The 25,636-nt window shown below is 40.4% G+C and overlaps 1 protein-coding gene across 1 annotated transcript in view; it reads right to left on the reverse strand.

Annotated features, from left to right (window-relative positions):
• Positions 1–475: 475 nt before the first annotated feature.
• fam163ba (family with sequence similarity 163 member B, genome duplicate a) overlaps positions 476–25,636 on the reverse strand; it is a 36,934-nt gene continuing 11,773 nt past the window's right edge. The window contains exons 2-3 of the mRNA XM_088319736.1: positions 12,077–12,192; positions 476–4,648 (exon numbers count right to left, since the gene is read on the reverse strand). Coding sequence (XP_088175862.1) covers positions 4,199–4,648; positions 12,077–12,169 — 543 coding nt within the window. The 5' untranslated portion in view covers positions 12,170–12,192 and the 3' untranslated portion in view covers positions 476–4,198. The remainder of the gene's footprint in view (positions 4,649–12,076; positions 12,193–25,636) is intronic.

Below are 25,636 nucleotides of genomic sequence, written 5' to 3' on the forward strand. Positions count from 1 at the left end.
TTTTACACGTTAATGTTAGCGTAATCTTTCGTACGGAAGATAACGATAACACGGACGTACGATTAGCCTGGGTTAGCTTTATGTTTACGTTAAACATTCAAGGTAAACATTCAGGGTGTTGGAACGGATTAAAACGATTTACATTATTTTTATTGGGAAAAATGATTTCGGCGATCGAACAAATCGGTTTTCGAACAGGGTTCTGGAACGGATTATGGTCGAGAACCGAGGTTCCACTGTACATATAACCTACCCCCATGATAGTATTTGCTGTCTACTGTAGAAGACAAGGCACAATACATTGAGATCAATGACTATAAAGACAATTCAATTCAAAGCAGCGAACCAGTGATAACCGAAACGTGAAGTAGAGAAGGATTACTGTATTCCACTTGCACTACCGATTCGACCTGCATTGACGGAGCCCAAGCTATACTTTTATTTGACTTGATGAAAAAAGTTCAAAGACAGTAAACATATTTTAACACCATTTTATTGTCAACATTGTGTTAGCCAGTTATCCATTAAAAATGAGGACATAAATGCGTCTTGTTGTACTCCCGGAATTCAAAACACCTGGCTTATGAAATAAACAATATCATTGATATACTTCTGACATCAAAGCAACACTGCATATGAATACATATTTGTATAATAATCTGAATAGTACAAACATAAATAATTTCTCTCCTTCCTTATGGCACTGAGTTCCCTGTGCAACCTTCTCATCACTTACTTAACGAGGAGAAAAGCAAAGCATTGCATGTATGTCTGTTGTGTTTGTGTATTTCCAAGAAAACACATCAATCACTCAATGTTTGATCCTTTGGGAAAAATAAACAAGTTCGTACTGCATTAAGATAAACAGAAAGCGAAAGAGAGAGAGGCAGGGGATGTGAAATAGATCCAGTGGAAGGAGGTTGGGTGTCCTGTCCATTTTAGTCACGTCCTCTCTTTGTAACCGTCAAAACGCGGAAGCCACTGCTTTGCAATCCGAACGCCGGCTCTCCTTCCAAGCTTGAGCGAACCTCAACGTGGATCCACAAAAACAAGACAATAGAAAGAGGAACTGCTGTGAAAAGTCTACAAAACCTCTAAAAGAGGAGAGTCTTAGTCTTCAGTTCTGGTAAAACATGAACCGGTCATACAACTTTCCATTATCTTTGAAATCAAACGTAATCAGCGTTATTGCTGCAGATTAGCACAAGGGTGACAAAATGGAGGGGGATACATGGCTACTTGACATGTTTTAGAATAATTTTATACAAAAGAAATGTGTTTTTGTATTTTGCAGCCTATGTACTACTGTAATACTTTCTAAATAAGTAAACATGTTGTTGCAAATCCTTTTTGCAAAGATAAATACTAGTCTTTCATATTTCTCTTTTTTAAGGATTTTTTTTTCTATAAACCCATCAATTTCCTGCCTATAACTTTAGTTAGTATCATTGCTTTGGCTCTAAAATGGCCTTAACTTAGTCAGTGAAATTTTGTGCCTGTTCCTTGCACTATGAGATTTTCCCAAATATGGTTGCTTTCCTAATTATTTATTGATTATTTTCCATGACTACAAAATCATCATATAGAGTGAGTGACATGTAAGATTATCAAATGTAGCTTATTCAAAAATAAATAAATCACAAAATGATTTTTCTCATTATTTTTAGCAAATAAAGATCCTGCCCTCAGAATTGGGGTCACCAATTCCAGTACACAAGGGCACAGACCCAACACCTTTTGGATGTTTCCTTTCTCTGCGTACTTATTACTAATAATTGAGCTTCTGCAGACCTGTTTTGCAAATATGGATCCATCCAAGTACTACAAAAAATATTTTCCCAATAAGATATAGTTTTTTCATCAACCAGTCACCAAGAATATCTAAAATGGAAATGTTCAATTCTCTGTGATAGATTTTTGGGGAAAAATATATAAAAAAATTCTCAACAAATATGCTTTCATGGTTTGCTATTTTTTGTGAGAACGGTTTGCCGGATTAGCATATTAGCTCTACATTCACAGTCACGGGAGCATACAACTGCTGTGGAAGTGCATCTCCAAAGCGCACTGCAAAGGTTTTTGTGGAAAATAGAGGATTTCTATCTTCTGCGAGCCCTTTATGTCATCCCGACATCACAAAGCTAGATCTATCTGCGAAAAAAAAACCCAAAAATAAAATCCAAGGCACCCCGTCCCCCACGCTCTGAATCTGGGTTTCATAATCTTCAAAATCTGCAACATCGAGGACCAGACAGATGTTTTCACGGTAGGGAAACTCACACACACTTCCTAATCATATTTTGCTTTGTTTTGTAGCAGCTGTGGGAGAGAAATCCCTGACCGTGATGTCATCCCAAAGAAGGGGGGCCTGACTATATGAATCACATTTTGTAATCTTTTATAAAAGCGTTATCATGCCAAGGAGTTATGTAACAACTGGAATACATCAACAGTTGAACTCAAGATGGTAATCAGGTCCTGAGAGTGTCCAACGCTGACTCCATCCGATGAGTTGGACTTTAAACCCCTTTCTGGCCTATGTCATCACCGGATCATTACAGGATGCGTGCGCATTGTTGACCCATAACAGCGGGAGTAGCAGTACGAGTTTGAACAAAGCGAGAGAAGATTTTTAAATTGAGTTGTGTTTTTAGAGTCGCGATTTACAAAAATAACATGCCCAGCTGTTGTAAGTTCAGTGCACGAATCGAAATTTAATGTACCGTACACATTTTCTGCGATCCCAAAAAGAAACAGGCCTTTTCTAAAGCACCGTAGGAGCCTGTGGCTGCAAGCCACAAAACAACTGCCTGGACCCAGGACATTATTTTGCATGTCCGCATCCGCGATGCCCATTTCATCTCTCGTAAATTATCGTGACGATCTGGTTTGGATTAACTTGAATGCCGAATGCATTCGAAAGTGTAAGGAGGATAAGTACCAGGTAAATGCTAAGTGTTTGCTACCAATGCCTACTATAGACAGTGCGTTTGCTACTACTGGTGCTAGCTAGTAGATGTTTTACAACAATAATAATAACAATTGTAACAATAATAGTAACAACATTATTATGTATGTTTATTTTATATAATATATATTCCATAACACATTCTTATTGACCCTTTGCACGTGACATCATGGTTCCTATCCCCGGCAGAATAAGAACTATGACGGACAGCAGAAGCACACTGGCGGTCAGCTCTTGAATGAGTTTTTTGGTTGTTGACTTTTATTTTTTATTGGTAGCATAAACACTATTGCATGACCTTATATCTGTATGATTTAATTTCTATTCCAGCTCGGAGCCTTTGCTTCGAAAATGCTGGTCTACTCGTCATTCCAAGAGCAAAGAAGAAATCCGCAGGTTAGAGAGCATTCTCTATTCGGGCCCCAGTGTTGTGGAATGTTCAGTTCTCTGAGAGGCAATCTGCAACCTCAGTGAAAAGGTTTAAATCTATACTTGAGACACACTTATATTTTGTATCTAATGAGTGATGTTGATCTCACACTCTTGTATTCTTGTCGTTTTGCCCTTGGGGGGAAGAACGAACCCTGATGTTGCACTGTGCATGCATTCCGAGCCATTGTACAGGAACTCGGACCTGATGTACGCTATTATCAAGAACCTGCTGCATCAGTCAATATTTTGGGGCAGGGGGCTGTCAACATGGACATTTTTTCATTACCTATATTTAATATCGATGATAGTTGCGTATTGTCTGTTGATGCCCTTGCAACATCCATGCAGCCTGGTCATCCTGGAAGGGGGATTAGCTCATGTACGACGCATTCTCAAGGATTCTTCATTTTGCCCATGCTGAGGATTTTGAGTTTTTTCTTGCCCTCGTGTAGGTTTCAGTTTAGGGGATGATGTAATGATGGTCTGTGCAGCCCATTAAGATTTGTTGTGGTTAAGGGCTATACAAATAAACATGACTTGACTTTGATCACTAAAATAAAGTCACTATCTTGCTGCTTGCACATACTTTGTGCTTATCTAAGATTGTATTATCTAAGATCCACGGTCTTTTTCTGTCAATCGGCTGGTATAAACTGTCATATATTCCGCTATTTTGTCTCAACAATGCACGCGCTTCTTGGCTACGTCACGCTTGTTTACAAACATGTAAAGGGGTCTATGGGCATCACGAAGAAAACGACGGACATGGCCGTCTTTGAATAGAGCCCGGAGACGGGGCTAAACGTCCGTGCTGATGCTGCAGCTGCGAGTGAACATGTCCCTCATGGTGATCGAGCGGGCCAAATGCGGCTTACGGTAGTTGGAAATGTTGACGGGCACGGGCAGCTCCATGTCCGGCTGCGGTGGAGGCGGTGGGGGCCGGTAGCTGACCCGCTCTCCCCCGTTCCTCAGGCCATCCACTTGGTGGTGGAGCAGCGGGGGATCGGGAGGTTGCAGGTAGAATGGCAGCTCATAGTGCGTGCAGGACGGGCAGAAAGTCTGCGAACGCGTCAGCTTGCGGGCCAGCGGCGGGGTAGGAAAGAGGGCCGGGCCATTGGGGATTGAGGAGGCGGCGGCCGTGGCCGCCACAATGTTGTGGTTAGAGTGGACCGGCGGCAGCCGCGACGTGACGGCAAAATCCGGCTCCTCCTCCTCCGACTCGGACTCCTCCTTCTTACAGCAGTAATACTAAAGAATGGAGAGTGACAGAGGAGAAACATTTCAATTATTACAGGTAGCACATGAGTTTATTCTGCTTGCTTTCAATAATTTTCATCCTGTGTTCTACAGTCTGTTAGGCTCTCGTCTGCCTGTTTCAGCTTGTACATCAAATACATTGTACACAATAATAAAAACCTAGATACACCTACATAACCTGCGCGCAACTAATTTTCAATTTCAAAGCATCACGTCAACAAAAAAACGTAGACTGACAAAAGCACCAGCAGCCGGAGCCAAAAAGAAGAGGAAGATGCTTTCTATTGCCAACAAAGTATGACTTCTCCACCCACTAAACAGTGTGCGACTCTTTGGCACTCCTTAGTGGCTCCCTAGCGCTTTTCCAAAAATATTTGATAGATAGATAGATAGATAGATAGATAGATACTTTGTTCATCCCCGAAGGGAAATTCACATTTCCAGCAGCATCCCTGAGCTGAGAACAATCGAGAACAATCGAAAATAACACGGGAGCTGCTGGAGTGGCTGCCATTCGTGACAGCGCCGGAAGAAAAGATTCTAATGGAAACATATAAGGTTTCTATAGAAGGACAACAGGACACAAACTGTCCTAACATCTCCCAATGAAATGTTAGTATGTTGATAAATATAGTATGTGTTTTCTTCTTTATAAGTCTTTCTTTTTTGCTGCTCTGGACATATTTTCGAGTTGTTTTGTTTAATCCAATATGACTCTTTCAACAGTTTGAGCTTTTTTTGCTGACCCCTGCCTCAAGGAAGTGAAAAACAGTTTTTCATAATGTCTACATGATAGCAACAAAATATAATATTTACATTTATAAAGTACGGGATTGTGGACGCGTTCTTAAGGATGGGCTGGGAACCCGTATGATGCGGCAGGGGTAAACCAGTGAAAGCTGTCGGGCCCTGCTGTTGAACAAAAGAGTGTGTTGTGTCACCCTGACCCGAGTGACATGGCCGCTTTCTGGTGTCCCATTTCATCTGGAGGGACGAAAGCATGACCAACTTGGGTGCCGAGGTGCCTAACTTGTTTGGGTGTTTGGGCAATTGGGTTGGCCATGGTCCAAAAATGTTTGTGTTTTTTTTGCTATTTATTTCCCTTTTATTTTCTTTGTTATTGTATGTTTGTGTCTTGCTGTCGGTCACCCCTCTCGAGGGATATGACCAAGGTAGATAGATAGATAGATAAAGTACGGAAGAGAGTCCAACTCCTTTCAAGAGGTCTGATACCAGAGCCCAAGCTATGTGAGGAGGTGAGTCTGACTATATCTACAGGGAGTGCAGAATTATTAGGCAAGTTGTATTTTTGAGGATTAATTTTATTATTGAACAACAACCATGTTCTTAATGAACCCAAAAGTCTCATTAATATCAAAGCTGAATATTTTGGATGTTGGAGTGGGGCTTTTTTAGTTTTAGCTATTTTAGGAGGATATCTGTGTGTGCAGGTGACTATTACTGTGCATAATTATTAGGCAACTTAACAAAAAACAAATGTATACCCATTTCAATTATTTATTTTCATCAGGGAAACCAATATAACAGCTCAACATTCACAAATATACATTTCTGACATTCAAAAACAAAACAAAAACAAATCAGTGACCAATATAGCCACCTTTCTTTGCAAGGACACTCAAAAGCCTGCCATCCATGGATTCTGTCAGTGCTTTGATCTGTTCACGATCAACATTGCGTGCAGCAGCAACCACAGCCTCCCAGACACTGTTCAGAGAGGTGTACTGTTTTCCCTCCTTGTAAATCTCACATTTGATGAGGGACCACAGGTTCTCTATGGGGTTCAGGTGAACAAGGAGGCCATGTCATTAGTTTTTCTTCTTTTAGACCCTTTCTTGCCAGCCACGCTGTGGAGTACTTGGATGCGTGTGATGGAGCGTTGTCCTGCATGAAAATCATGTTTTTCTTGAAGGATGCGGACTTCTTCCTGTACCACTGCTTGAAGAAGGTGTCTTCCAGAAACTGGCAGTAGGACTGGGAGTTGAGCTTGAGTCCATCCTCAACCCGAAAAGGCCCCACAAGCTCATCTTTGATGATACCAGCCCATACCAGTACCCCACCTCCACCTTGCTGGCGTCTGAGGCGGACTGGAGCTCTCTGCCCTTTACCGATCCAGCCACGGGCCCATCCATCTGGCCCATCAAGACTCACTCTCATTTCATCAGTCCATAAAACCTTAGAAAAATCCGTCTTGAGATTTTTCTTGGCCCAGTCTTGACGTTTCAGCTTGTGTGTCTTGTTCAGTGGTGGTCGTTTTTCAGCCTTTCTTACCTTGGCCATGTCTCTGAGTATTGCACACCTTGTGCTTTTGGGCACTCCAGTGATGTTGCAGCTCTGAAATATGGCAAAACTGGTGGCAAGTGGCATCTTGGCAGCTGTACGCTTGACTTTTCTCAGTTCACGGGCAGTTATTTTGCGCCTTGGTTTTTCTACACGCTTCTTGCGACCCTGTTGACTATTTTGAATGTAACGCTTGATTGTTCGATGATCACGCTTCAGAAGCTTGGCAATTTTAAGAGTGCTGCATCCCTCTGCAAGATATCTCACTATTTTTGACTTTTCAGAGCCTGTCAAGTCCCTCTTCTGACCCATTTTGCCAAAGGAAAGGAAGTTGCCTAATAATTATGCACACCTGATATAGGGTGTTGATGTCATTAGACCACACCCCTTCTCATTACAGAGATGCACATCACCTGATATGCTTAATTGGTAGTAGGCTTTCGAGCCTATACAGCTTGGAGTAAGACAACATGCATAAAGAGGATGATGTGGTCAAAATACTCATTTGCCTAATAATCCTGCACTCCCTGTAGTTGTAACCTCTCAACCTCAAACACCAGCTTGAAATTGGCTTTTGGGACATCGAATGGCACCTTCTCCTGCCAGAGAGGTGCCATTCGATGTCCCAAAAGCCAATTTCTTTAGTCTGGGATCAGTGCGGCCCCTCCCACAGGTGGTGAGCCCAAGGGAAGGGTGACCCACGTCGTCCTTTCGAGCTGTGACTGCCAGACCCCATGAGTGCTGGCTTGGCCAACAGGCGCTTGCCAGCGGACCCCACTTCCAGGCCTGGCTCCAAAAGGGGGCCCCGGTAACCCACGTTCGAGCGAGGGAAATCGTGTGCCAATGTTTTGTCTCATCTCATAAAATAATGTCCATAAATGTAAGTCCTCATAAACCTAACTTTGAGAACAAGATCGTTTGAATTCATTAAGTACTTAACAATCACCACGAGAGATTTTTTCTTCCACTCAAATCATTCCCCACCGGTGTGATATAGCAATCTCAGCGACTGTCCCTTATGAAATCAGACACTGTTAAAAAGAGAAGACTTACTTACTCGTTGGGAAATGAGACTGATATACGACGACAAGTGAGGGGAAAAAAAATCTCATGAATGATTTACCGCAGCCTCAGTCGGGGGAGACACTCAGCCAGAATGGCTGATGTAAGTCACAGCACACGTCCTTTTTTTTTTAAAATGAAAACTATGCAAATACACTTTGGTGAGTCCGGATGTGAGTTGGAGTTGATTCTCCCCTTAAACAATCTGGAGTGTACAAGTTAATCTGCAATTCTGGAGGGTCAACTTGTCCTGCTTCATTCAGATTGTCTTTATGATGAATTGTGTTTTTGGCCCGTTTCGATGATGTCAGCCCGCCATTACTTTTGCTAGCATTTGGACACGTCTCTGAGAGTCCTCTCAGATCCAACAGGAAATAAATTTTGTCCTTTACTCATGATTACTTTTAAAGGGACAGTGTGTGTTATTTAGAACCCCGCAGAGGGAAAAAAAACAATTAATTAAAAAGAAATATAAATATGAAATATATAAATTGTTTTGAAATGATCTGCATTTATATAGCGCTTTTCAAGTCAATGAAGACTTCCCAAAGCGCTTTACAATGTGCTTCACATTTACCCATTCACACACACACTCACACACCAATAGCGGCCGTGCAGCCATAATAATAATATAATAATTTCCTTTGTATTGTCATTCTTTGTAACAATGTACACAGAACGAAATGTCGATACACCTGACCCGTTGTAGCGAGCCGATGCAGCCGCAGCCAACAGAGGGCGCCGCCATTTTACCAATGTTATAAGTCTTAGGTATGACTCGGCCGAGGCGCGAACCAGCGACCTCCCAGTCTCAAAGCGGGCGCCCTACCATCTAGGCTACTGAGCTGGGCGCCAACCTATTTGTTTTGAGTGATAAGCAAAAATACACATAAACATACTTTGTTTTTGATACTGGTAGGTCGAGATATAAGCATTTACTTTACATAACATGAGCCTCACCTAAAGAGAGCTGACATACCTGTTGGCCATCTTGCCGCTACTAGGACCAAATAACCACAAAAAAGCTGGAAAAAAATACAAAAGTGAAATTGCTTGTTTTGCTCACTTTTCAGTCTCCATAGTTTGTATTCTTCCTTGTCCTCTTTTTGCACCCGTTTTTGTGTGCAGGACATTAGGGTGACATCATTGATTTTGTTTAATATTCTAACTTGACTTGGATAATGCCAACGGAAACCTAGTTGCAACACATTTGTGCAGATAATGTGGACCCAGAATTTAAAAACAAATATTTAAGAAAGAGAAGCTTAAAAATAAAAATGAGTACTCAAAAAAAAAAAAAACCCGAAGAGAAGGAATGTATTTGCCAACTGAACAAAATAATGATATTCTGAATTTCTGTTGCATTTTCCTGTGTTTTAACTAAACTTTTGTATTGTGAGCTTCAACAAAAACGTACTTGGAAATACTGTTATTCTTTAAAAAATATAATATAATATAATATAATATAATATAGTATAATATAATATAATATAATATAATATAATATAATATAATATAATATAATATAATATAATATAATATAACATAACATAACATAACATAACATAACATAACATAACATAACATAACATAACATAACATAACATAACATAACATAACATAACATAACATAACATAACATAACATAATATAATATAATGAGTAGCATTATCTGCTGACAACATAATAGAAAATTACTTGGAATTAAAAACATAGCCATCCATCCATTCATTATCTGCACTGCTTATCCTCAGTAAGGCCTGGAGCCCACCCCAGCTATATTCGAGCAGTGGGCAGGGGACACCCTGAACTGGTTGCCAGTAAGTCACAGGGAACACAGAGACAGACAACTCACTCGCTCATTCACACCTATGGATAATTTGAACTGGCCAATTAACCTAAAATGCATATTTTGGAATGTGGGAGGAAACCAAAGTGCCCGGAAGAAACCCACGCAAGCACGGGGAGAACATGCAAACTCCACCCGAGGAGGCTGCGGTAGCTTGACTTGAACCCTGAACCTCCGCACCGTGCGGCCCTAAATACATCACTTTGTGTTAAATATGTTACTATCATTCTTTGAATTTGTCTTTTGCTATGTGGGACTTCAATTATTTAGAAAAAAAAATCAGATCAAAATCAAATAAAAAAAAATATTTTTTTCCAAACATTTTTTAGCCAATGACAACTAAGGAAAAACGTAAAAGAAGAAAGTACAAAATGTTCTTTAAGATTGGGTGTGTCGTTGAAAGTTAACTATTTGACTATTAAGTATGTGGTAACAGTGCCCAACTGAGAAAAGAGCCTTCATGCTTTATTTTCTATTGCACCTATCTGTTTTTATCTTACTTTTAGCAAAGCTGTTCGAGGTGGAACGTCAGAGCTGTAAAGAAGAAAGGGGCATAAGGGAAGTGCAGGAGAGTGACATGCTTGTCTTTGTTTTTTTGTTTTGTTTATATTTGTTAGTGTAGCTTAAAAATTGTAAAAGTATTAAACAAATTTGCTTCCAGTAAAGTCAAACGCCAATCCAAGAGACATGTAAAAAAAGAATTCATTTGAGCGTGTCTAAGAAATGCACGTACTTGCATGCACATCATAAACAAGCTGACTAAGGCTGCAATGATGACACAAGCCAGGATATAGCGGCAGCAAGTGAAAATGTTCCGTGTTCCGTAAAACTCCTTTAATAACTAAATGTAATTACCTATTTACTTGTTACTGGATAAATATTTTGTTTCACTCAAGGCTAACACATCAACCTTCCTTTTAGTCGTCATCCTTCCGATCTCCTCTTTCTTCCACTCAGTCGCTTTACTTCCACATCCTCTCACATTTAGTGACCCTATAACTAGGGTTTGCGAGACCTTTCGGTCTCCCGCCCCCCTTTCTTTGCCTTGCTGTCTCTTAGGGAGTAGAGATAGAGAGTAGAGGATCCCCAGTCCCCTCGCTCCCTCCACTTTAGTCGCCTCTTATGACACACAGCGGACCACGGTGGGAGAATTCTCTTACCTCTCAGGAGGAGAGGCCCCCTCACCATAGGGATAATGAGTGCACTGCAGGAAAGAGGTCTAAATATAATGTAAGCTAGAGCTCTTGTTGTTGATAAAGGAGTGGAGAGGTGTTGTGAAAGGATAGTGGGATTGTGGACGCGTTCTTAAGGATGGGCTGGGCACCCATATGATGCGGCAGGGGTAAACCAGTGAAAGGGCCCTACTGTTGAACAAAAGAGTGTGTTGTATCCAGGGTTGGGTAGGGTTACTTTAACTTTATTACTTTCAATTACTTTTGGATTACTCCAATACCAAATATGCTAATAAAAGACAAAAGAAACTAAATATGACTCACAAAACGTGGTAAGCCTGCAAAAAAATTAGTAATTTTATTCATATTTAGTTTCTTTTGTCTTACGTGTATTAGCATATTTGGTTTTGGAGTAATCCAAAAGTAATTGAAAGTAATCAAGTTAAAGTAACTCTACCCAACCCTGGTTGTATCATACTGACCCGAGCGACATGGCCGCTCTCTGGTGTCCCGTTTCATCTGGAGGGACGAAAGCATGACCAACTTGGGTGCCGAGGTGCCTAACTTGTTTGGGTGTTTGGGCATTTGGGTTGGCCAAGGTCCCAAAAATTTTGTGTGTGTTTTTTGCTATTTTTTCCCCCCTTTTATTTTCTTTGTTATTGTATGTATTTGTCTTGAGGGATATGACCAAGGTAGATAGATAGATTAATATTTTTTCTCCCCTCAATTTGAAAGTTTTTGCTATGAAAACAGAAACACAAAGAAACTGGTGTTTGCTGCGCTAAGTGTTTTCACTTGACATTTAAACCATAAGGGATAATGTGACATATTTGCAGAAATTCTTGACGTTGAATTTAATTGAAAATGTGTTTTTGACAAGAGGCAAGTTGACACAGACCACATCAAACATTGTTCAGGCTTAAATTAACATTTTATAACACGATTATAATTTGTGATTTGCTGCCTGGGCATTAGGGTTGTGGCTGCTAAATCAAAAATGGAGTCCAATGGTGGATGCTCGTCTGTTAAACTCACCTGCAGTCTGCAGTAGCACAATACTGCGATGATAAGGAGTAATATAACCGTAGCAAGAATTCCACCAGTGATGACCACTGTCCCGGCTGTCATTCGAATTGCTCCCCATCAACTGCCTGAAACGATTCAAGACAGAAAAAAGAAGAGGTGAAGCGCATCACCGTAGCAACCAGAGTATGCACGGCTGTCGACGGAGCGGCGATATCAAGCAGATTGTGCCGGCGTCTCATCCTGCCACCTCTTATTGAATTATCCAACTGTTACATATAAATGTAATAGAATCGTCTAGTGAGAACTGCTCGCCTCGTCAGCTCCAACGTTTTGGAGGGTTTAAAGAAAAGTGCTTAAAATTCATGATTCCTGGCAATCAAGAACGGGAGGGGAAAAAAAGTGGGGGATTGGAAATGAATGAAAGGAAATAACGAGAATGATGGAGAGATAGAGGGAAGAGGAAGGTCAGGACGAGTGGATATGAAATGAAGACAAGGGGCACTGAAGCACATGAAGGTGCTGAGAGGAAGTGAAACAAGATAGCAGGATTTAAATGTACGTTTGGGATGCTGACAGAAGGAACATCAGAGTTATGTCATGAAAGAAGACATCGATAATCAAAGAGAACACCTGCAGTACTACCTTTTGGGGGGTAATAATGCCATCTACGGCTCACCAACGACCAATGTTCCCTCTAATTTTCCACGGTCTGAGCGTTCACACAAAGTCGGTGAGCAACGCTTGAAACAACAGTGAGCAACGGCAACCCCAAGTGTGGCAACTAAATCATTATCAAACATGTCCAAAACTTGACATTATGTTACATTTTGCTGAGTTTCCGGCAATGCAAAATTATTTTTCTCTTTTGAATGGATTGACTAATGTATGATTGCAAAAATGGCAGGGCCTACAAAAGTCATTTGTTCTTACAATTCTTTCACAAGATATCTATTTCTTTTTATTTCCCGATATATTATGTCGCATAATATTAATATTTTTGGGGGCTTATCTAGTCGGTTGTAAAATACAGAACTGTACTTAATCACATTTTTTGGTGGAAGTACAATGTTGGCAACAAGATTCACTTGATAGAATTGGAAATTATTTGAATGCAACAAACTTTTCTTCTTTTTTCCGTGTTTTTTTCTACTTTTTTTAAAAAATCCTTTAAAAAAAACTCATTGTGTTTATTTTTTCAGAGCTCTTACTTTTATCTTTTTGTTCTCTATTTACTTTTTTCCTACATTTCTTTCTTTTCTTTTTTTCTGGCTTTTTTCAAAATTTTTAATTCTTTTTTTTCTCTTCCTTTTGTTTCTTTTTTTCTCAGCTTTTCACTACTTTTTCATTTTGGTATTTTTTTCTTTTTTGTTCTATTCCCCCGTTCATCTAAGTCATTTTGTGCACAATTTTACAGAATATTTGGTCGTGTTGGGATTAAAAAAGCAAAAACAACCTGAAGAGCCGTTTAGGACCCAAAAGAGCCGGTTCCTTTTAGTGAGCCGAGCCGAAGAAGCCGCTTCTCGACAAACTCTACTAACTTTACTTAACTACGTTCTATTTCGACTCGACTTCAAAATACCGCATTTAGGACACAACGTCAGGGGAACCCGTGTATTTTTACCTTCATACACTGTAACTTTGACTTACATCGCTTCTTAATTAGTAATTTTGAGCCCTCATTTTTGTGCGCTGGCTAGATTTTCTTGTGCGCTGAGAATGTGCGAGCAGTGCGCAATTGCACACGCGCGCAGCTTAGAGGGAACACTGCCAACAACTAAAGAACACACGACCGACTGTTATATGTGCATACATGCTAACCTTTTAACATTCAAACATGATACATTTTATTGCGCACTTTAGTTTTACGAGAGAAACACAATCGGTGTCCACAATTAAAAAAATCAAAATCAAAAGGTGATTGTTTGAAAATATTAAAACTCTTTTAGTGGGTTATTCACACGCAAATACTTTATTTATCTTAAAAATAAAGCAGCCGTCGATTAGAAGTAAGATCAAGTCCCAAAAAATCCAGCCTGACTCGACCTGGGTCCGCAGGTATCAAAGCCCTACTCAGCCCGAACCCGGACAAGTAACTTGATTTGAGGGACCAAGCCAGAAGCAAACCCGAAATGTCTTTTTATTTGTTTGTGAGGACTCGGGAGGTGGAAGGGTGTTTTCGGCTTTCATTATTCGGATCAATATTGTTTTTTTTAGCGATTGGAGTTTCTTTTTACCACTAAGGAAGCGCTAAGTAACACACAAAGTCCCTTTTACATCATCTCTTTAGAAAAGTCTTGAATTTGGGTTAACTGTTTTCTAACTGGCATAAAATATCATGTCACTACATACATGATGAATTTCTTAAGAACTCTGAACCTTTTTTAGAATTCACCGACAACTATTTATGTATGTATGCATGGCACTTTTTTGAACAAGATGCTTTTCTCTCACTCAATTTTAAGCCTTGTTACTTCAGAAATCAAACTGGTAGCGCTTCTCATTAATCTGTGGCTCTTTGTATATAGAAGGTTGACTCCTGACCCTTGATTTCCAACCAGCAACCAATGCACTTGTCTTCCATTTAAAACCCTCCATTATAATCTAACCGTGAAATGTATACAGAGAAAATGAACCTAATGTCTTAATCTCTACTCCTATTGGTAAGTAAGAAGTAAAGAAAGCTTTTAAAAATATGTAGACCAATATCAGTAATATTTCCAAATTATTCTGGCATTGGCCCACTTTTAAAAACTAGTATTAGTACTCGCCCATCCCTGAAACTAGACTTCACTCTGGGTGAATTTAAAACACCGTTAAGAGTCTCAGGTGTGTGCTCACTGTCCTTTAAAATAAGTTTGAATGTGTTGAAAGTTATGAGAGGGTGTGCACATTTGTGCAACCACATTATCCAAGCTGTTTGTTTTTATTTCTGACCTCAAAAACAGAGGCAGGGGGTTGATCTGTACACGTTCACCGTCAATTAATGGCGTTAGTTTTTTATTGTATTTCATTTTTTGTCACGACCAGAACTGAATCAGGATCTAATTGCGTAATGTTAACCAAGTTTTATTGAAAGAGAGAGGAAGGGCTACGCCCACGATCCGGTGCTCGCTGGACGCGGGAACCAAGTCGCTCTCGCAATCGGATTGTGATCCGAATATGGAAGTGGATCTTCCATAGCGGGCGATGGCGGTGTAAGGTACGGAAAAACAGGTCGATAACCGGGACAGGAGAGCAGAAACGTGGTCGGAGTCAGAAACGGGTCTTAAGCTGGGACGGGAGAGCAGACGTGGTCGGGATCAAAGATCGGTCGTAAGCTGGGACGGGAGAGCAGACGTGGTCGCGATCAAAAACGGTCGTAGCCGGAGACAAACGGGGGGATCAGGAAGAGGCAGGTGAAAAAACGGGTGCCAACAACAGGACAGGCGGGAGTCAGGGTCAAAAAGGCTTGCCTTGTATCAACAGAGGTTCGCAGACGGACTGACAACCGGAGAGTGACAGGACTGGGTTTAAAAAGGGGCAGGGAGCCAATCAGATAGCCCGCAGCGGCTGGCGCCAATTGAGTGGGCACAGGTGATCCAAATCGGTAACCATGACATTTTTGGGTTCAAACTTACAAAATTAAACGGGCTGTGTTCTTTTTTTTTTACTTGCATGTTACATCATCAACACACTGCACAGTATGTTATCATCATCTGCACGTACCCAGTTTACATTGATTTTAGAGGCCTTTATTGTACTGTTTGCGTGATATGATTGCATGACCCATGGAACAAAAGCGATGCATCCGGTCAACTAACGTGGCACATCAGCCCCCCTCAGGCTTGGAAAACAGCTGAATTCTAATCTAATCTGCGAGTCAACCAAATCAATAGAAGGAAACGGCAAATAAAACAGTTTACTCAAGATTTGGTTTGGAATACGGATTAACCTGTCATGATTACTGATGTGACTCACCTGTGCCCGCTCATTTAGGGCCAACCGCCGCGGGTTCTGATTGGCTCCCTGTCACTATTTGAACCCAGTCTTGTCAGTCCCCTGTTGTCAGTCCGTCTGCGAACCTCAGTGTATACTAAGCAAGCCTTTTTCGACCCTGACTCCCACCTGTCCCGTTTTGCTCCCGTCTGTCTACGGCTACGACCCATTTTGATTCTGACCACGTCTGCTCTCCCATCCCGTCTTACAACCTCTTTTTGTCCCCGACCACGTCTACTCCCCAGTTCTGGTTTACGACTCATTTCCGACCCCAACCACGCCTTGCTCTCCCAGTCTCGTCTAACGACCCGTTTTTTCCGTCCCTGACACCGCCATCAGTCACTACGGAAGATCCACTTCCGTGTTCGGATCAAAACCCGAGAACGAGGGCGACCTGCTTCCCGCGACCAGATCATAGGCGCAACCCTTCCTCTTTCCTTTAGTAAAACTTGTGAGAAACGTAACGCAATTGGGTCCTGTTTCCGTTCTGGTCCTGACATAACCAAATAACTCCACACTAATAAGAGTTCTTCCCAACACAAAGTATTGGGACGCTTTTATTTTAAACTGCCAAACGAGTATTCATTTTTTCCATTGTTATCAGCAATCAAATGGAATCAAAATTTTGCGGGTGCGCTAAAGCAAAACACAAACAACACATAGATAACATCTAGGATAATTTATCATCTGTATTACAATTTTAGCTAGCCATTATGCTCAAGAGTAATTCCCATTTTCAACCCAAGCACCCCCCAAAATTATAGCATTCTTAAAACTCTCTTCTCTATAATAAAGGACAGGTTGGGCTTAAATATGATGAAAACGCTAGATAAAAAAATTAAAAAGTAAAGCAAAATCAAAATGTGAACAACGCAGAGTCAGGAATACTCCACTGCCTTGAAACGGTTCAGTCCTTTTGATTCCTAGCATTGCTCTCCCCACCCCTCTTTGGCTCGGCTAGCATCACTTGCGGCATAGTGGCGGAGTCTGTGGAGGCTGCGGTGTACTACAGTGAGAGTATATTCTACAGGGGTTATGTTGAACTATTTTAACACCCAGTATCACGACTATGTTATGAGTCCTCATTTTAACTGCATTGAATCGAATGCAACAATGACACAGCCTAATAAATAAATTGTAGGGTGGCATTATAAAGTGTTGAATAGAATGCATCATTGTCTAATATGTTTTATGCTTCTTCTTACATATTTGTATGTGCGTGTACTCTATGAGAAAAAAATGAGTACAAACTTTGCATGGTGTAGTGTAGAGGTAAGATCCTAGGCCCGGGCCCAAACCCGACCGGAACTCGGCCTGAACATTGGGTTCGGGCTTAAAATGTAAATCATAGAGTCGGGCTGGTCTGGCTTTTCTGTTGCGGTTTTTTTTTCCATCGTGGAGGATCTACACTCCATGCACTTACTTTTTCACAAGTAATTATTTAGATGAGGAAAATGTTTACCAAAACATCACTTTAACTCAAAATTACTAAATCCAGAAGAAATGCTCCTCCTCTGTCTTGGGGTAAAAGACGCGCGGCTTCCTCCTTCCACCACCCTCATGTCATTTTTGCTTCTTGCCAATAGCTTAAAAGCTTTACAAACTTTCTGCTTTTTGGCCAAATATTTCACTATTTGCAGCTTGTAATCTGCAAAATTTGATTTTCTTTTCGGTGACATTTTGTTTAGTTTCACTTTCGTCCGCTGCGTGTTGCCAAGCTAAGCACTTTTCTTTTCTTCCTCATGCCATGAGGCTCTTTAACTCCACCCGGCAGAGTAAAGGCCCACATTAAACCACACCACCTACATTGGATATTACCGAATCTTACTGCAATATGTATTCTGTGTAGCACTATTTAGTTACTCTATATAACACGCTACAGTGGGCATTTGCACGTCACACTGGGTATTTGTATATTGTATTCTTTTGGCTTTATTATTGTACTGTTCTCAGCTCAGGGATGCTGCTGGAAATGTGAATTTCCCTTCGGGGATGAATAAAGTATCTATCTATCTATCTATCTATCTCTATTTAGGCGCTGCACTTGCAGTACACACTTGTTTTGAGGGACTCTGCCTCAAGTAAACCCCAAGCTGTGTAGTTCAGCCGAAATAAACAGTTCGGCGCAGAACGGAGTAAGGCTTCTTGTTTACATTAGAACTTCGGTTTTATTTCAGGCTCGTTAATCAAATCAGTTAATTTGATTAATTTGTTGGGTTTGGGCTGGTTCGGGTTTATATGCCCATGACTCGGGTCAGGTTGGGCTGAATCTTTTAGGCCCGATCTTACCTCTAGTGTAGTAAAAGGTTCTGCTAACCACAAGGTGTAACGTAATGCTCACAAATGGCAAGAGACTCTCATGAACAGTGTTGAATAATCCTAAATCACTTGAAGTAAAATTATTTTTTTTAACCAGCCAGCACCCCCAAAGTTCCGAACCTAAAATCTGGCTTAAGTACTTCAAGAAAAAACTTTTTCAGAACATAACTACCTCTTAGCATGCTGACTTTGTATTGATAAAATAAAACTGTCAAAAAGCGTGCAAAGCAATTAGTTATCCTGCATAATACGCTAACAACATGCGTGTCCCTTGACGTTCCCTTAACCTGATTGGAGTGTGTGACCGTCACCCTAGGATTAATTATCCAAACCCATCCCCACATCGTAAACATACACAGCCACTCTGCAGCTTGTAAACGTTTCGCTTTGGCTGGTGCAGGTTCACCGTCGTGACACGAGCTTGGCGGCAATCCTTGGTTGCCGCTAACGCGCTCAGACAACAACACGAGAATAAAGCGCCACACTTTGATGGGACATGGCAGAGATCACAGCGAAGGTCTTGCCGGAAATAATGGCCGCTGACAGGCTCTCAGCCGGTGGGGGGCGGAAACATTTGCGAGGTGGTGAACAATGAGACTGCCGCTGTTGCGAGTTTAGGCTGTCAGCACGCACGTGTGTTTGCTGGGGCGTTTTCTTTTTAACAGCTTCCACTAATCTGCTTCTACTTCCTGACAGTTACTTGGAAGATGAATGTATTTCCTGGGGTCTTTTCAAGGGCTCATACAGTATGTTGTGAAAGCTAGCTAACCACAATTTTTTTATAAAGCGCACCTGATCAGAAGCCGCACCCACCACATTTTAAGAGGAAAACCGATTTTGTACTTACACAAGCCGCACCTGTACATAAGCCGCATGCGCCCACATTAAAACATGTAACACAATCACAATATTAGCCCAAACCTGGCTTTGAGTCCCGCAATTGTAACGGAATTAAAGTACACAGTCCTAAAATTACAGCCGGCAAAATGAACCGATAATGATACCGGTACTTAAAGTTTGATGCAGACCTGCAGAGTCCGGGTATCCGTTGAAACTAATCCAAGGAAAAAAAGTCTCTATTTCCAAAGGTAAGGGTGGGAAAAATATATATCCACTATTGTCCGCCGCGACAACAGGTCTCACTCACCTTTACCCCACTTCCCGTTAGCCCGTGTTTGCTCCGCCCCTCTTTTTTAATTCGCAAAACATATCAGAATAAGTGTCTCAAATAAATATATTACAAAAATATACAGGTGCAAATACATATTATACATCGGTTACACATACTTACAAAGAAAGACGGTACACCGAGAGAGTTTTCAGAGCTTTAATTATAATATTATAACTTTCATCCCACACTGTGCCTGTGAAGGGTAGAAAAACGCTACTACCAACACGCTCGCAACACAGCAAATGTGTCTGTTAAAAAAAACATACCGCACTTGTAAAAACCACGGTAGACCGTCCTCATCTTCCGCCTTTTAACTGACGTCTTCAAAGTCGTCTTCCCCAGTTTGGGAAAGAGGCTTAGTCATATAGACGTCGTCCCACGCTCCCTTATTCAAAAACACGCTAGCAGCACGCTCGCAAAGTCAAATTTACGTGCAGTAGCTCTGTTTACTTCTTTATCGGACTGCTCGTTTGCTTTCAGCTTGAAAGCTAAGTCATGTGCCTTTCTTTTAGCAATTTGCATGATGAGGATATGTCTACACTAATTTAATTTGTGCACAAGCTAAGAAGTTGCAGTCTTCCTTGGCGCATATATTCCACCGGTCTAAATTTTACCTTTTGTACTCGAGCGCCGCTGGCGGCTGTTAGAAAAATTACATAAATTGGCCGCATCACTTAATAAGCCACAGGGTTGAAGGTTTGGGAAAAAAGTAGCGGCTTATAGTCCGGAATTTACGGTACCTATTTACGAGCCAAAGTGGCCCCTAAATTGTGGCTGTGTTGCCCTCAGGGCAGAGGTCAGGAACCTATACCGTCTTGTTTAACTTAGATTTTGTTACAAAAGACAGGCTTTAATTCGTTATTATAAATCGCCCTTCCTGCTTTTAGTTCCTCAAAAATAAAATGTTCGCTTTGGGCTCAGTCCTCTAAATCAAGTTAACTATTTGGTCTCAGGCTAAGTCTGGCTTTAATACCAGCAGGCCTGGGTCGGATTGCGCTGGATCTCGTTTATGCTCTATTTTAACTCTACAATAAGGTGCTTGAGTAATGGTGTACAGTAAACCCCCTGGTTACTGTTCCCAAACTTTTCATTGTTTTTACTCTAGGATGTGTAATAAGACTTATTATTTGTCCCCTCAACACAGTATTTCTCCACCATACTAAAACATACTAAATCAACAACAAATTATTTTGCACGGCCAAAAATTCAAACGTTGCTTGGTTGATGAGTATGACTGTGCAAGCCTCGTGCTCTATACGGCTCTTAGACTCCAGTCGAATATTGGTCGGCAGTCATATAAGGCCAATATTGGTTTGCGTCACAGCTTTATTAAGATGCCAATACGTTATTGGCTGAACTCCCTCCCACATTGATCCATTTCTCTCTCTTGGTTCCGATTAGAATATATTCAATTGGATTAGTCATAGGTTACTGGCTGGTTATGGCAACTTTTTTTCCTTTTTTCTTTTCTTTGTTTTTGTATATCTGTTTGTCTTGCTGTCGGTCACCCCTCTCGAGGGATATGACCGGGGTAGGTAGCTGGGTGGAAAGGTGGGTAGGTAGGTAGGTAGGTAGGTAGGTAGGTAGGTAGGTAGGTAGGTAGGTAGATTGATAGATAGATGGATAGATGGATAGATGGATAGATATGGGTCTTAAAAATTACAAGGATGATAAAGGAAGAAGAAGGAAGATAACAATGGAGACGAAGCTTGAGATGATAACGAAACACCAAGAAGGCGCACACATTGTTACCCTCGCTAAGGAATAACAATTGTTATGAGTAAGGAACCAATTAATGCAACAATGTCAAACCTCACAACTGGTATTTTAAAATGTGTTCAATTAAAGTAGAGTAATACCGATAATAACAAATCCCATACAATATATATAAAAATAAAATTATTAATAACACAATATTCCTCTAATTTTCACATTTACAGTTACTGTGTATAAAACACCCCCTTTAGGGCAACCAATACCAGGAGTAGCCTTTATGGAAAGTACTAATACTTTAAAATTAGGCTGTCATCAGCACTGAAACTGAAACCAAAACCAAGTTCTGGTTCTCACTTAGCACTAATGAAAAAGTTGAAATGCTACAAAAAACTGTTTTTTGGGCCCAATACCAACAGAGTAATCCTTTGCTTTATCGGTTTACTCTTTGCGGAATTTCATCGCGCAACGTGTTCTGCATCATGATTACCTAAACAGTCGCCCAGCCCCTTTTCTGCCTGTGTCTGCTTGTGCGTCAATAACATTGCGTTCTAAGTTTTACACGTAGATAAAACAGCTTGAAACAGCTTAAAACATATTGAGTTTCTCTAAAAGTCAGCATCTCATAAGACGCGTTGTACTGACAAAAGCACCAAAATACAAAAGAAGAGGCTTTCTATTGCCTACAAAGTTCGACTTTTCCACATGCTAAAGAAAGGGTAAAAGCATTTTTACGCCACATGTTTGTTTTCCAATAACGTCCACATGATGTTGACATAATATAATCTGGAGTAAAAAAGTGGATAGTGTCCTGAAATCATTTAGAGCCATTCTTTGAATCAATAGTGCAAGATAGCAGCAATGTGATTTTTTAAATTATAATTTGCTGGTACAAAGGTTATATGAAAAAAAAAAACTTTTGAAAGGACAATACTTTTATTTCGTAAACAAGATTTTGAACCTGTAAAAAGGTTTTTTTTCTTTGGTTTCGATGTATAATAGAGGTTTGGGGTTTGGGATGGTGTTTGGACTCCACTTGAAGTTGTATTTATTACTCTCAGTTCTTACTTTCACCATTTTCATGCTACGTGTATAAAAAAATTAATAAAATCAATTAAACAATGCACCCCACCTCTAACAAAAAAATAAATACAAGTTTCTGCTTTGTGGATTTTGACAATCGCAGGTCATTTTTGGAACGCAACCCCCTAAAAATATGATTGCTGAATCAACTCAGAAGGAATCATCTGTATCACTAATATTTCGGTGACGCGGTCATTATGGTAACACATAACTACACTTCCGCAAACAACAGAGTTTAGCATTTTCAAAGGCCCAGAAAAGACTGATGGGCCCAAGCAGCCAAATGGGACGAACTGCTTTTGAGCTGTGACACAAAGCGATGTTCTATTCGCACGATTGCAGCGTCACCCCATTCAATCTGGCCCGGTGTAATATTTCACGTTTGACACGGTCTCATTGCCTTTTCACAGTCACCCTGGGGGGCAATGACTACAGAAGAAAATCGCTCTAACATCATTAGTGCACATAAAACAGAAAAACAAAAACAAATTAACAATTCTTTTGTTTTTAACAGCATCTTCAAATAACATAAATCTGTAGACCGAGGTTTCACAGTACAGCGCTTTACCGATGTCAAAGTCATAAACATCCGAGTTTAATGTTTTCTCTTTTGAGACCTGGCTGAAATGTACGATTTGGGCCGACGCAGGTGAAAGATTCACATCGCTGGGCGGTTGTACATCTCATAGGGTGACGGGAGAAAAGATCTGAGATGTGCGAACAAAGACGGGATGCAATAGGCTTTTAACGCTGTCACATAATATAGTGCCGTGTAAATGTATTCGCCTCCTTCCTGATTTCTGTTTATTTGCATATGTGGTGGTCTGGGGCTGCCTCGCTGCCTCAGGACTAGGATAACTTGAGGTTGTTGACGGAATAATGAATTATGTTGTTAACCAGAAGATCCTGAAGGAGAACATCCAACCATCCAGCGCATTTGAAACATGAAGCAGGACAACAATCCGAAACACAACAGCAAATGAAATCCAATTGAGATGCTGGGGTATGACCTTAAATGGGCAGTTCATGCTAGAAACCTCTCCAACATGGCAGATTTGATACAATTTTGCAAAGAAGAGTGGGCCAAGATATGAATTATTTTGTTAACCAGAAGATCCTGAAGGAGAACATCCAACCATTAATGTGTACCCTCAAACTCAAGCGCATTTGAAACATGCAGCAGGACAACAATACGAAACACAACAGTAAGTCCATCTCTGATTGGCTCAAAGAAAACAGAATAAAGGTTCTGGAATGGCCAAGTCAAAGTCCGAAATTAAATCCAATTGAGATGCAGGGGTGTGACCTTAATGGGCAGTTCGTGCTAGAAACCCCTCCAACATGGCAGATTTGAAACAATTTTGCAAAGAAGATTGGGCCAAGATATGAATTATTTTGTTAACCAGAAGATCCTGAAGGAGAACATTGAGCCATTAGTGAGTTTGAGACTCAAGCGCATTTAAAACATGCAGGAGGACAACATTCCGAAACACACCAGCAAGTCCATCTCTGATCGGCTCAAAGAAAACAGAATAAAGGTTCTGGAATGGCCTAGTCAAAGTCCGAAATTAAATCCAATTGAGATGCTGGGGTGTGACCTTAAATGGGCAGTTCATGCTAGAAAACCCTCCAACATGGCGGATTTGAAACAATTTTGCAAAGAAGAGTGGGCCAAGATATGAATTATGTTGTTTACCAGAAGATCCTGAAAATACAGCCATTAGTGTGTCCCCTCAAACTCAAGCGCATTTGAATCATACGACAGGACAACAATCCAAAATTAGAAAAGCCTCCAACATGGCAGATTTGAAGAGTGAGCCAAGATTCCTCCACAGCGTTGTAAATGACTCATTACCAATTATCGTAAACATTTGATTTCTCTAATAGCTGCCAAAGCTATTAGGTGCAGGGGGTAATTACTTTTTCACATAGAGTTTTGATTCTTTTGTGCCTTAATAAATGGAATCAACATTTCAAAATTGGCATTTGGTATTTCTTGGGTTGTCTCTTTGATATTAAAATTGGTTGGTGGTCTGAAACCTTTGTGAGTGATGAATATGCAAAAAAACACATAAATAAGGAAGGGGGAAATACTGTATTTAGGTGGATTATAGTAAATTATGGTTTGTCTGCCTTTAAATGACTGAAACCTATTAAGATGCTATGCAATGTGTCGCATGGTCATTTTCATTCGTGTAAATGACTGAACACAAAACATTCAACTCCATTGGATACTATTTGACGCAGCAGTCTCAAACTTGCAACTTAGATGTCATTTGTAGCCCTAAGGATGACTTTGAGGCTCCTGCCCTAATAAGGAGATTAAAGGGGTTTTGTAGTATTCTGTTGTGCAACTGAAAACAACTACTAAAAATCACAAGGAAAAATGAAAATTACGGAGACTAAAGTTACTAAAAGTTACCATAAAGTACCGTATTAATATTTTTTGTCAAGCCTTTCAACAGATTTTTGGGGTAGCAAAGATGGCGAACAATTATGTAATCTCCCTCTAAGTGAAGCTCATGTATGTGAAACAAATACACATTTCTCAACCTTCTAGAACAGGTGTGTCAAACATATGGCCTGCAGGCTGGATATGGCTCATTGGATGATTTCATCTTTCCTACCAAAAATGTCTGGCCATGTAAAAAAAGTCATTTCAATCAAAAGTTATGATTTAAAAAAAAAAGGAATCAAATTAGCCAAAACCAGCAGGCTCAAGGACAGTGTGCCTTCAGCCAAATGAATGCAAAACTGCTCTATCTAGATTATGGCTATACTTTGCATATTTTAATTCCAAACTTTATGTATTTTTATATGCATTCTATTGTATTTTTTGTCCATATCGTTCCTTTTTTTTGACCTTGCTCAGATTTGTTATTTGTATTGTGCCTAAGCTTGTTTGCATGCGTGGAAGAGGAAGTGATTTAATCTGAGCTGTATATTAACCATTTAGTATATTTGACAGTTCAAGTTGCATTGAGTTGAAATGCTCTCTCGCCCTCTAGATGACAGTGTTAGGTTTGTATGAGTTGGTTCAGATGTAAAACTGTATTCACAGGTTTTTGTTTTGGAGGTATCCATGGCAGCAAGATGGCAGACATTCGTGTCAGCTCTATTTAAGAGAGCCTTATGTTTTGTCAAATGAATACAAAACTTCCCTGACATAGGGTAATTAAATAAATAGATATATCTTTTATATGAATCTTTACATTCAAGTTCATGTATTTATGCTCATCATAATCAAAAATAGTTTAATCTTTTTTACCACTAGGGGATGCTAAATAATACACAATGTCCCTTTAAAG

Source organism: Urocampus carinirostris, chromosome 16 (genome assembly GCF_059441175.1).
Source record: "Urocampus carinirostris isolate Australia breed hairy pipefish chromosome 16, RoL_Ucar_1.0, whole genome shotgun sequence".
Lineage (NCBI taxonomy): Eukaryota > Metazoa > Chordata > Actinopteri > Syngnathiformes > Syngnathidae > Urocampus > Urocampus carinirostris.